This window comes from Nicotiana tomentosiformis, chromosome 2 (assembly GCF_000390325.3).
Source record: "Nicotiana tomentosiformis chromosome 2, ASM39032v3, whole genome shotgun sequence".
Lineage (NCBI taxonomy): Eukaryota > Viridiplantae > Streptophyta > Magnoliopsida > Solanales > Solanaceae > Nicotiana > Nicotiana tomentosiformis.
Window position 1 is genome coordinate 105,107,523 of NC_090813.1, and position 13,846 is coordinate 105,121,368.

Consider the following 13,846-nt stretch of genomic DNA (forward strand, 5'->3'; position numbering starts at 1 on the left):
AGGATCATTTTTCTGCAATAGCTAATTAGCTACTCTTACAGAAGTGGCCTATCGTGAGACATATCTAAGGATAGAGTCAATAGACTATGGCCAATTACGCGTACAGTATAGAATTTTCCTTTCAAGGATGAGTTCTAAGTTATATAGACCTTCAAAATAATTTATATTATCATGTCACCTTTATAGATTAAGTATTATTTTCAGTATTACAAATCTCATATTTTAATAAAATTTTTGAATAAATATATTTTGACTGAGTGTAAAAAATTATTTACACCGATTGATACGTCATATAAACGGAGGGCTACAAAGAATTTGGATGACGGGTATTCTAGCTATCCGTATAAAGTGTAGACATAAAACAAGAAAAGAAAAAAGTGCTTTACTTTTCCGCCACTCTGCGCCGGGAATTGTTTCAAGACGACTATACTTTTCACACTATACATTAGATGTGGCGGATCCAATAGTGGAAGACAGAAAAAAGTCTTTAATAAAATTAAGAACATATACTAAAATATTCTTTTTTCTTCCAATTCTTCATTTTCCAATTTTGGAAAAAGAAAATACGAGGGATGAGCCATGTGTTGCCCCAGTGCCACTTCTGTAGTTTTTAAAAGCATTGCGAAATAAGAATGGACAAATTTCTACCTCAAGTTTGTTGTATCGAAGTACAAAAGATTCTACATATTTATAAATCTTGGACAAGACTTTTTGTCTCGTAGACAGTCCAATTTGCGAACTTGTAGCTATTCAATTAGCACTGAAATTTCTTGAAAAGAAAATTCACAATTTATGCCAGACGGAATCCGAAAAATTAAAGCACTTGGGCATTGTGATCAGCCACCTCCTCGATCCATAGATCGGCATTATACAGATATTTCAACATAGATTTTATGAACCGCACTTTGTTGTTTAGGTAGTGCATGCTACCATATCTTAATAAAATTATAAACATTATAGCAGTACAGCAATTAATTAAATCCCAAAATAGAACCTCAAGATGTTTCGGGATGTATCGATTGTGGGTGAAAATTATTTTTCCTCCCGAAGTTTGCCTTAAAAATCAACCTCTCTCCCTAACTTTCAACATTAGGCATCTCCCCCCTCCCCCTCCCCCCTTACATCAATATTCGGCCATTAACCAGCTTTGAAATATTTGACCACTCTCTATAGGGGCAAATCATAATTTTACCTTATTTATTTATTTATTTATTTATTTAATGTGATGCTCTAATTAATTGTATACTTTTGTTATCGATAGAGTTCTCTGCCGTTTGTGATACTTCATGTTTATTGATCCTTTTTTTTTTTCTTTTACTCCATTTCTGTCTCTTTTATAAAGCTAACAGAATAGTTGAAACTTTGTTACAATAATCTTCACTATTATTATTATTTTTTATTATGGTCTTATAAACAGGGACAGATGTAGAGTTTGATCGCCGGGTTCATTTCAATCCAGTATTTTTTTATGCATAACATAAATTTATATGTAAAAATTTATTAAAATAACAACAAATAGTAGGTTATCGAGCTCGAGACCCATAGGTCGAGCAAAATAGAGACCGGTCAAGATCGAGATCGGCCAAGATCAAGGTCGAGCAAAATAGAGACCGGTCAAGATCGAGATCAGGCTAAATAGAGACCGATCGAGGCCGAGATCGGCCTCGATCGAGGAAAGCTTATCGAGCCAAAAAATAAAAAGCCAGAATATCCGCAATTGGGCAAGAATTTTGGCGGAAATCACGGCACATATCAATGAGAGGCCAATTAATTAATCTATCATGGGATTCCTTGCTATATTTAAAAATTATATTAAGAATGAAAAAGGGCCAAAATTGCCCTTAAACTATTAGAAATAGAGTAATTTTGCCCTCCGTTTGATTTTGGTATCAATAATATCCCTACCGTTAATAAACTGGCTCACTTATACCCTCAAAACTAACGGTTACTCCACACAGGCACAACGCGTCTTAAGAAAATATTTTTTGGCTGAATTGATCTCCACGTAGGATTGATATTATCTTCTCGAACCTAAAGAGAACCATGGTCGACCACCTGAAAATTTGCACTAGGAAGAAAACCATCCACAACGACAAAGAGCCAAATCTACCTTTTCACCACCTGGATATTCATTGAAACTGTCATAATTCTAATAATTCAAAAGGCAACTTCAAGTTAGAAATTCAAGATGTGAAGTTCAAAATTGGGAAATGCTTATCTAATCAATTCTTTATCTACAAAATTAAAACATAGAGTATCAAACAACAATAATTAAAGTAGATGACCATTTAACAGAAGTGCTCACCAAATTCAACATGTCACTTAAATATAGATGAAAAATAAAGAAATAAAATCCACCACTCTAAGAGAGCTCAATCACTGAAAAAGGGATCTTTCGTCAGCAATAGCCCACCAGAATAGTGAAGGTGCCAACCTTCTCCATTACCACTAACACAATACCAATGAACCACCCTCCAAAACCATTTTCAAAATCTTAAATTTCTTCCTTAGAAAAGCTTCAGATATGTCTGGCAATATCGCCCCCAGAATAAATTTTGACCGGATAACCTTTCGATTTGGAAGATAAGGCCTTTATGGCACGGTCATCTTTTTCAGCTAGGTTGATTCGCCTTTTTCTGATATTGGTGATTCATGCAAGGAAGAGAAGATGAGATAAAAGTGAAAGATTATCCGCCAACGTTTGCTCCCATTGGAACTATTTTCCGCGGTAAATTAGTTGCTGCTTTACTGTGGGTATTCCAATGAACAACTTGATTTTCATGGTGAACTACTTTCTCTGAGTTCGTAGAATGGGCTGGAATAGCCGGCAATGAGAAGAAGATGGGGGTGTACACCTCTTGGTGGTGAACGGTAGCAATGGTGATTTTTGGAGTCTTTGAATAGTTATGTTTATCATCCAAAATAAAAAGAAGATAATATCAATCCTACGTGGAGATCCAATTCAGCCAAAAAAATATTTTCTTAAAATGTTTTGTGCCTATGTGGATTAACCGTTAGTTTTGAGGGTATAAGTGAGCTGGTTTATTAACGATAGGGATAATATTGATACCAAAATCAAATGGAGGGCAAAATTACTCTATATCCAATAGTTTAAGGGCAAATTTAGCCCTTTTCCGTATTAAGAATAGGACCTCTCCACTATATAAAGGGGGGTCTGATTATTTGTAAGAGAGATTCATTCAGATTCATAGAACATAAAGCAATATACTATCTTTCTTCCGATTTTAATATTTTAGTCATTTAGTTCTTCTATAAGTTACTCTCTATTCAGTTTGAGGGTGATAAAACTTGAAGGTTTGGGCTAATTAATCCATTCAGTTTGCATTCATTTCTTTTACAGTTAATTTCGATATTCATTTCTATATTTTCTCAATTTATACCGAATTATACTACATACACTTAGTACTGCGTATAAATTCAATTATCATCCGTTTTTCGGGTAAACAAAGTTATAAAATAACTGATATAGCAAAGCGTATCATGCAACATGGCCGAACTTTTAACAAAGACAATACAACTTTTAAGCTGAATATTATTGTGTATCTAGATTGTAACAAGATTGTTACTGATACAACAATGTAGCATAATAATCCAAAGTATCCTCAAATATCTGACATTGTCACTACTTTGGGGGTTCAGGGACTTAATCCTATTTGAAAAATTAAAGTTTTTCTTGATTTTGTTTTTTAAAACATAAGATCATGATAATTTGAGGAAACGAGACAAAGAAACATGGGAGAACAATTAAGTAAAGCATATTAATGGTGAGTAAAAAAGCAAAACTCTTACCGTGGTTTGGAAGCTCATGCGAGTTGCGACCAAAACGTTTGGTTCTTTAGGAGGCAATTAACAAGATTTGAAAAAATACTAAATAACAAGGTATATAATTAATTAGGGTACCCCACTAAATAAAATAAAAAGTGAAAATACAATTTGCCCCTATAGAGAGTGGTCAAATATTTCAAAGCTGCCGGTCAAATTGATATGGGGGGTGGGGGGAAGGCGCCTAATATTGAAAGTTAGGGGAGATTGGTTTTTTAGGCAAACTATGAGAAAAAAAATGATTTTCACCCGTTGATTCATGTGCGTGCCAGGAGAAGATTTTCTACTGCTGATAGTGCATGCCAACTAAAAAAGTTGTCATTGTCTGGATTCTAGCTGAAAGAAACAAAAAGAGGAGCAAATAGAAAAGTTTGTATGTACTTTTGCAAATAGCTCAAAGGCGGGACAGCAGAAAATATTTGCATGCTGTTAATTTCATAGGGAGGGAGAGGGACACAGTGCTATCATCAAGAACGCTATGCTCACTATTAAGTGGCAGTGTTGCATGTAAATTAACTAAGACCTAATTAATAAATGATGTAGACAGAGGTTGGAAATATTATGTATATCCCCGTTTAAGTTATTATAACCTAAGCCATTCCTTTATTTATTTTTTTATTCTTTTATTTTTTTTTGCCGTTATGTAGCAGGCAGCTTATTTAGGACTATATGTAGATCTCTTGTTGCTATAGATGGTAAACGTGCAATACTTGATTTGATTATCACTGCTAACAACAGGAAATACCTATTCTTGCTATTTCCACAAAGCTTGGGTCGTGTCATTTGCCAATATCATTAATTAGTTCGGTATGTGTTACTACATTTTAGAAACTTTTCTCTTTCTGAGTAACTGGAGAGAAGAAAAGTAGTATAGTAGAAGTTTAGTTTTCAACGGAATGCACCATGACGGATCCAGGAACTCAAGCAAGATGAACCCCACAAAAAAAAACAAATGAAAAATTCCACATTTCTATTCAAAATTGCAATCCAAAGTATACTTTTTTAGCAGTATTTTCCACTAGAAGTATAAAATTTTTTCTTATGTCAATAGAATTTCAATATGTTTTATATAAACAAAAAAAAGTTGTTTTTACCCTATTTGGCACAGTATAATTTTTATGAAAGAAATTCAATTGAGCTTTCTTTTGGTTTCAAAGCCGGCTCTAAGGTAAACCCATTAAGGCCACTGCTTTAGGCCCCCAAATTTGGGGGGCCTCATTTTTAGCAAAAATAAGTTATAGGTTTATAGTTTTATTTCCTTTGAATATTGAGAAAATGAATTTAAGAAAGACATAAATATAAAGAGATCTTCATGTATAGAACCTTTAGACCAGAATTTTATCATTAACAGTATAAGATGAGTTGTGCAGACATCATCGTAAGTAAATTAAGTTCCTTTCTCATTTTTCTAAAATCACATAATATCTGAAAAATGAGGAAATGGCAATTTTAGTGTTGGTTAAGAGGCTTACTGCGTCGAATATACACCAGTATCCAGCTCCTCGTGTGACAAAACAGTGTTTTAAAAGGCATTTCTGGGACTCGCCCCTGGGCGGGGCACTTGCAAAACGCCCTAGGGCTCATGTATGGGGCTTAGTTCTGTGAGGCTTACGCCCCAAGCGCCCGACTGTGCGCCCTAAACACGCCTAACACCCAACGCTCGGGGCTCGCCTAACAGTTCTAACGCAAATCACGTGTCGAATTTCCTAATTAATATCGTTGACCTTCAAAATTTTCTAATTAATATCGTTGAGCATAACTCTAATAATGAGACATAGTATTGCGAATTTATATCTTCACTTATTATTGGTCGTGTCTTAGTTCATTTGTCCCTCCTTATTATACACTTTTATTAATTTGATATGTTAAACTAATTTGTATTTTTTCATGAAGGAGTAATATTTTAATTATCGTACTAATAAGATTTTATTAATTATTTACTTTTAGGAAAGTAAAATGTGGAGTTTGAGCATTTTTTTAAAGAAATTGTAAGTTTTTAATTATTTGAAAGTTAAAGACGTTATACGTGATTTGTATGCATTAGTTATACTTAAGAATCATGCTAGATATTTTTTTTCTATGAGTTCCTTTAATTTTCTTTTAATTTTTAACTTTTAATTTATATTTTATATTTTTTTATGTTATTATGTTATTTTATTAATTTATAAATTAAAATTTTTAAAGATCCATGGGCTTACGCCCTCCCCCCCCTCCCCCCGCCTCCAGGCTTACGCCTCGCCCCATATCAAGTAAAACGCCCCGCCTCACGCCTCGTATTTTAAAACATTGCTTGTAAGTAGCGTATAATAGATTATTTGACTAGTTTTTTGTGGGGATGGGGCATATATATATATATATATATATATAGTTTTCTTCAATTTTTATGCAATTTTACATGTTTATAAATATTTACTGTCATTATATTATTTTATAAAATATTAAAAATTAAATACCTATGGGGACGCCTCGCTGAGGCATATGTAAAATGCCTCGCCTTACGCCAACGCCTTTTAAAACACTACAAAAAACTTTCATTACGGTATTCTTCCAAAATCACATAATATCTGAAGTTCCCCGATTGCATTTCTGTACATCAATTTCAATGAGGTAGAAGTGTGGAATGCTTGAAAACGAATGAAATTTGTGTACGGGTAAAATCAGGGATAAAGTTACCCCGAATTTTTCGATGAAGAAACGAGGAACAATGTGATTCGACGTTGGCTAGGGTAAGGCCGAGGGTGCCAGCAGATCGGAGTCCGGGGTGGATGAATGGTACATCGGAAATCAAGCATGGCCAAACATGGGAAGAATCAAGCTCGAGCGAAACGAAGAATCGGGGTTAAAGGGAAGACAGTTAAAGAGGACGAACGAGGAGCCGAAATATCTGCCACCATCTGGATATTACAGCACGAATCGCGCCCAATATTAACTGCGGATCGTGTTTTCTTTGAAAAAAGGAAGGAAAGGATTTTTACCTTATTTAGACTTGTATTAGGATTAAAACTCTTCTACTATATAAAGAGGACAATCTTTTTATTTTTTTGGGTCACTATTGGCACGCATATCAAAACAATAAAGTTCACTTTTGTCTTTTAGCATTTGTTTAAGTGTTCTTCAAATTCTTCATCTATTCAGTTACAACTAAGCTTCATTCTCAGGGCACGATCGGAACCGGTCTTTAACACTCAAATCTAACATCGGGCTTAATTACTTCGTCACATTTGGTTTGATTATTTTGCTTTTCTTTAATTCAATTACTTGTTGTTCTTTGACTATTCGTGTTAAGTTAAATCATATATCCTTTAAACCGTATATAAATTTAATTGTTACTCATTTTAAGGGTAAACAGTTTGGCGTCCACAGTGGGATTAAGGATAATAGTGGTAATTTAGTACGAATCTTTATAACGCACTCTATTTTACGCTTATTTGTTGACGTTTGATTTCACGATCATTCAATATGTTGATCTCATCCAAGTTCACACCTCAATTCAAGGTTATGAAACGGTCGATTGAAATAGTAATACCCAACAAAGAGTCGGAGTCGAATTCCACAGGGAGCTATACGTGGGATTTAGGAGTATAAATTGCAGTGTATGAGTATGAACTATCTCAGATTACACTTTCACAAATTGATCCTTATTCTATGTCTATTCCATTTTAAGATTGCAAGATTAAGTAATGAAACTAAAAAATTATTTTTGTTATTTTTCAAATGATAAAAAGACCTAGGGCTATGACCTTCACCTAGGTGTTTGCCTAACGGGTTGTAAACTTTAAAGCTTGTTTTATTGGTCGGGGTATATTATAGCCATAACACTTGAGTACCCACTCAATAACTCTCGGTCAGAGAGTGACCTTGCCCAATTTGGCTTTCTCAAGTCCAAATGGGTGTAAAACAAAATAGTTGATAACAAGCTCAAGTCGGATTTTACTATCTCTAGATTCAACCCTTTAATTGGGACTATCAATGTCTTGATTCACCCCAAATTCCTTGTTAGCCAAATTTTTCTAGACTAAGCCTCTCTTTCTCAAGTAGAGACCAAGTCAAATAGGCATGAACTAATATTTACAACCATTAATTCTACAATTAAAAGCAAGAACAAGGCTAAATAATAAACACTCAACCATAAACAAGCCATAATTCAAACACCCGTTAAATTTACACTCTAGGGTTGGGGCACAACCCTAGTGAAAATCTAGCTACTCATGCTTAAGACAGAAGAAATAGAAGAAAAAATGATAATTAAACCCATATTGATAATTAGAATAAAGAAATCTATGTTTAAAAAAGCTCAAAATGGCAAAAACTACTAAAGAGAGTAAAGAAAAACGGCTACTGTATCTGCTGATGTCAAAACTTAACCTAAAAAAATGAATCTCTTCTATTTATACAGTACTGGAATTTTCGGAAAAAAATGCCCTTTCTGAGGTTCTGCGGCCGTACAATTCCATGTGCGGTCCGCACTTTGCTTCAGCTTGACGGGATTGGACTCTTACGGCCGCACAATTCTGAACCGCGGCCGCATCTCTCTCTTTCTGTGGTTTGCATATTTCTGAGTGCGGCAGCACATAGCTCTTCTGCGGACCGCACAAATGCAACTGCGGCAGCATAGCTGATCTTCTGTGGCCGCACACTAATTGTGCGGTCCGCACTTCCATTGAATGTGATATGCATGTTCTCTGAACTTCCGGTCTTGCCTTGCTTCTGCGGCCGCACATCTCATGTGCGGACCGCACTTCTCATGTGCGGACCGCACTTCTCATGTGCGGACCGCACTTCTCATAGATCTCTGACAAGTTCTTCTGCACAATCTGCGGTCCACATTTTAGAGCTTTTGTGCATGTTTTTGTCCTTGGTTCAGATTACTCTTTTTGAGTTGGATTTTATCTTTTAGGCTCATTTTCCACCATTCATGCAATTAAGCATATTTCATCAGTTTTTGGGAACACAATTAAACGCTTTTGGACTAAAACGAAAGAAAAAGGGTACCAATAAGTAGTCAAAATCCCCACTCATCAACTCCCCCAAACTTAAGTTTTTGCTTGTCCTCAAGCAAATAAGGTAATTTCCACCTCCACAAGTTAAGAGATATTCCAGCTAATCAATCACACATCAATTTGGGACTAACAATTACCCACACACTTATAAATTATTAACAAGGAAATGGGTTGAACTTTTAAGCACAAATAGTTCTAATGTGACACTTGAGCATCAAGAGTTGATTTAATTTATCAAAGAAGATCGCTCTTTCATGTAGGCCATTGTGGATCCCAAACTCCTCCTCTTCTACTCTCCGTTTGCTTATCTCACTTAAGAATGTAGCACTCAATTCAAAGATTTGTAAAAGGTTCGTTCATCTCTCTCAAAAGAATGTCACAAGTACGGCTTTAAGTACCGTAGGCTTGCCCCTCATGTAAATCACCATAATGTAAGCTTGCACGGCTTGAAATCATGTAGGGCTTTTTCAAAATGCAATAAATACTTTTGGACTAAGGTTGGATATGCTATGATTGAACAGGTTCATCTTTCCCTAAGCACTCCATTTTCTCTTATCGGCTCATGCTTTGCCAACTTTTTGAGGTATTTTCTTTTCCATAGGGGGATTGGAGAGACTTAGATTCACTCCTTCTTGGTTATGATATTCATTTTTTCCTTCTTTGTTTTCTCCATGCCTTGCATAATTACTATTCTTTGAAAACCCTTCAACTCTTCAACTTATTCACTTTCTTTTTGCATTTATCTTTTTGTTCTTCTTTTTTTTTCTTGCCTTTTCTTCTCTTCATTTCTTTTCTCTTTTTGTGCTTTGATACCTTTTTCAAACTCCTCGTCTCTCCCCTAAACTTATGTTTTCAGCCAATTATTTTACAAGAGTGTTAAGGAAAGCTCGGGTGCCAAGAGAGGGTCACGACAGAACTGTTAAAGGCTTGTAACATGGTGATCAAATGAGAAGGGTTTTAGGCTCAAATGGGTTGACTAGGGATAACAACATTGGTGGCCCATGAAAAATTTCAAGCAGGTCAAGGAGAGCCTACAATCACTTCTCAAGCCAAGCAAAACTTAAAATTTTGCCTAGAAACACATTCGGGGAAAGTTCCAGACCATTTGCACGGGTACTTGGACTTGCAACAAAAACATATCACCTCTCACACAGCTGGATTGTTAACAAGGATAGAGTCGAGGGACCACAACGACCATAATCAAGATTTAAAAATCACTATGGCTCAACTAAACCACTCGATGATTGCCTAAGTCAACACAAGAGTCACAAGATCACTAACTAGAGCTATTTCTTTCCAAAAAAAAAAAAAAACTTGTTTCTAACCATAAGCACATAGTTAAGTGTGTTGGTACCAAGTAAAGCATATTTGACTCTTAGAGCTTGACTCAATTAGGTCTTTTTATTCCTTATTACTACTATTCTTACCTAAACGCCAAAAACGGACTCAATCCCTTAAGAAGGTCACGCCATCCAACGTTGGGAGGAGTCACCCGGTTCACACAAAACTACCTTTGGAAAGAACCGTGGTATTAAAAAAACCAAAGGTTTATTGTCCACTCAAACATAAAAAGAAGCTATTAGATTAAAAAGAAGCTACTGAATTAAACATTGACTAATAAGAAAATAAAATAAAAAAGCTACAAAGCAAGTTACTGCAAGCATAATGAATATACATAATGAGGGAGGAAAAGAGAAAATATATACATCAATAGAGAAAGAAAGAGGAGAATCTATACATGATAAAAAGAAAAAGGAAAATGTTATCAATTATTACAAACCAAATGTCAAATCATCCAAATATCCAATAAATCCCCCCCCCCCCCGAATAAAAGTAAGCATTGTCCCCAATGCTTAACAAAATAAGAATAAAGAGGGGTAAGAGTGAAGAGGACTCCCTAAATGGTTATGTCTAGAGCAGCGTCACCGCCCTCAGTCTCCTCTAACTGGATTTCATCATCCTCGGCTCTGGGAGTAACTGGGTGGGTGAACATCTGTCGCACCGCCTCAGCAGTGTCGGCAGCCATGTCTGGCTCCTCAGACTGGCCAGCTGGTGCCACTGGAATAGATGGTGCTGCTAGAGCTGCTGATGCTGGTGGGTCTAACCCTACGAGCAAATCGAATGGAAGATCATCAACTGATTTCTTGGACGCATGGGATTTTCTCATTTTCTTTACCTGCTTCCCCAGCTCCTCAATCACTGATCCATGTGCTACCAAGGTGTTCATGATGGTGGTTTGGTTTTCCAAGATCTTCTTCAATGTAGCCTCCACTGTTGGAGGAATTTGGGTTGTCGAGGTGGATGACTGTGCTACAACAGCACTGGATAAGTCAGACAGCTTTGCAGTAGCTGTCTGCATCCAATTGTTGAGGCTCGCTAGTATCTGGGAGACTCGCAGTGCAGATAGTGGATGAGTGGGTATAGGCATCGGCCTTAAAGTCGAGGTGGAGGGAACTACTGCTGAAGGTCCTGAAGAAAGAGGTGGTGGCATGGCAACTGTACTGGTAGAAGGCACTACTGGAGGGGAAGACATGTTTGCTGACTCTACCGCTATCACTGAAGGCTCATCAAACTAGCCCACGGTAGTAGTCGGTTGACCCTTATTCTTCGGGTTCTTCGGGTCCTTCAGAGAGTACCAAGTGAAAGGCTTCTTTGCCCGAACCTTTGTGTCAAAATTCCTCGGCTCCACCCCCGCATCCGTAAGGTACTCTGTGATAGTATTGGGGTACGGGTAAGAGCTGTCACTTTGCCTGTCAACCAAAGACATGTTTGCCGCAATCATAGCACCCACATTGATTGGGTATCCGGCCATGATAGAGGCGACTATCACTGTCCGCGGGATTGGGCGATTTGTTTCATTTTGTCACGGGTCTATTCTGCTACACACAAACGTCTGCCATCCCTTTGACTCTAAATTTAGGGTGTTCCGCTGAATAGGAATCCCTGCTGTGATCCATGGTGGTGGGGGTCCCAGAGCTGCCAGAATCTCAGTTAGCCATGGGCGAGCTGCATCGCCCATAGCTAGATTTTCCAAGTATTGCACCGTCTCAACATCCTCCAACCCTAAATATGTGTTCAAGGTGCTCTGGTCAAACCTTACTTTCAGATTCCTCACTTTCGTCACTTTGGTCCCCTTCTTTATGTGCGCCACATTGGCGTAAAATTCCCGGACCAGGTACTTTTTGGCATCTACCACAATTTGAGTGAACCATGTTCACCCCTTCTACTCCCGGAATTGTCTCAACACCGCCGGGTTGTATTTATCAAGATCTTTTAATAAGAACTGACGCTCAAGAGTGAGCGATCTCAACGGCCACCACTCTCTAAAACCATTGAATGCAGTTAGACTGACGAACCTATCTTCCCAAATTTCTTTCTTCTTCGACCTCTCAAGGTCGGTAACTCTGGTATCACCCCCTCGGCCATCATCCGGGATCTCATCCACATCCACTATAGTAGTTGGTGCGTCGAGGGCATGTGTAGAAGAAGGCTCCGGAGCCTGACTGTTACTTTCTGACCCCTCAGAAGTGCTCTCAAAAGAGGTGGGCTCGTTTCTCAGTTAGTATCTATCCTGAAGCGGTTGTGGCTGTGATTGCACAACAAGCTGCTCTTGCATTGAGTCGCCCTCCAATGCTTCCCTAGACGGGGCATATGAACTTGACTCGGAGGGTTTCGCTGTCTACTTCGGCATGTTGTGACTTTCTTACTGATTATTCTTTGGAGGGCGAGGGGTAAATTGCTTTTGCCTCTGCCTCTTGAAGGTTCACCCATCCCCTTTGATGTATCACCAAGACCACGGTATCTAACCATTTTCTGCAACAAACAGTAGCAGGATTCAGTTCTAATTCAAGTGAATATAATCAGAAGTGCACAGAACAAAACAGGTTGTAGGGTATGAAAGTGCGGTCCGCACAATTGTAAGGGCGGCCGCAGGTCTGGTTGTGCGGACCGCACAATTTTAAAGTGCTACCGCAGAGTTGAAGTGCGATCCGCACTTTGCTGAGTGCGGCCGCACAATGGGCACCTAAAAATACAACTCTCTGAAGATAGAGAATGCCCTGATCTGCGGCCGCACACACTTTTCTACGACCGCGATTGAATTTCTGTGGACCGCACTATTTCAAGTGCGGTCCGCACAATCTTGCTTCACCAAATCCCTAATCTATACTTCTGTGGACCGCACAATTCCTTGTGCGGTCGCACATTTCAAAACTTAATCGGGCAGAGTTCTTAGGATTTCGATTTTATGCACAAATTGGACATTGTAGTAGCACTTAAACATGAAAAACCAAATACCCATTCCCCAAATAGCAACTATGAGTTTACCCAACACAATTCACACCCCACATAGATATGAAATTGATAAATGGTCTAAAATAACTAACAAATTGTGAACTAAACTAAAAAAAATGGAAGAATCCTAGAAATGATTTGAACATACTAGTGATGAAGTCGTGTTAAGGAGTGATCACAGATGCTCAATTAAGTGGCAGATGATTGAATCAGTTGTGTGCAAGATTTTAGCCTTTGTTTTAATTTCTCAGAGATTGGAAAGTTTCAACAGTAGCATTAGGGCTACTATTTATACAACCGGTTTTGGCTAAGGGTTCAAGAGAAGAGTGCAGAATTTCTTCTGCGGTCCGCACTCTATTACCTGTTGTTCAAGTTCCCTTCATTGATCTGCGATCCGCATAATTCGCTGTGCGACCGCAGATGTTGGTGCGGTCCACAGATTTCCTTGTGCGGCCGCACTTTGGCCATTTTTCTGACAAACAAACTTCAGAGAGTTTGCATTTTCCCATCTCAAATTGTGCGGTCCGCACAAGAATTGTGCAGCCGCGGTTGATTTATGCTATAGCATTCAAAATTGTGCGGTCCGCACTTTTTCCATACTTAGCCAATTATTTTTAGCACAGTTCATGCATAGCACACTCATTCCTGCAACACACTTCAAAACCAGTTAATACAAAATAAGACCTATCTAAAGAAAAAGAAACATGGGT

The 13,846-nt window shown here is 37.8% G+C and overlaps 1 protein-coding gene across 1 annotated transcript; it reads right to left on the reverse strand.

Annotated features, from left to right (window-relative positions):
• Positions 1-10,740: 10,740 nt before the first annotated feature.
• Positions 10,741-11,376, reverse strand: LOC138905334 (uncharacterized). The gene has a single exon (XM_070193845.1). It carries the CDS (start codon positions 11,374-11,376, stop codon positions 10,741-10,743), a length of 636 nt encoding a protein of 211 aa, XP_070049946.1.
• Between the last annotated feature and the right edge of the window lie 2,470 nt (positions 11,377-13,846).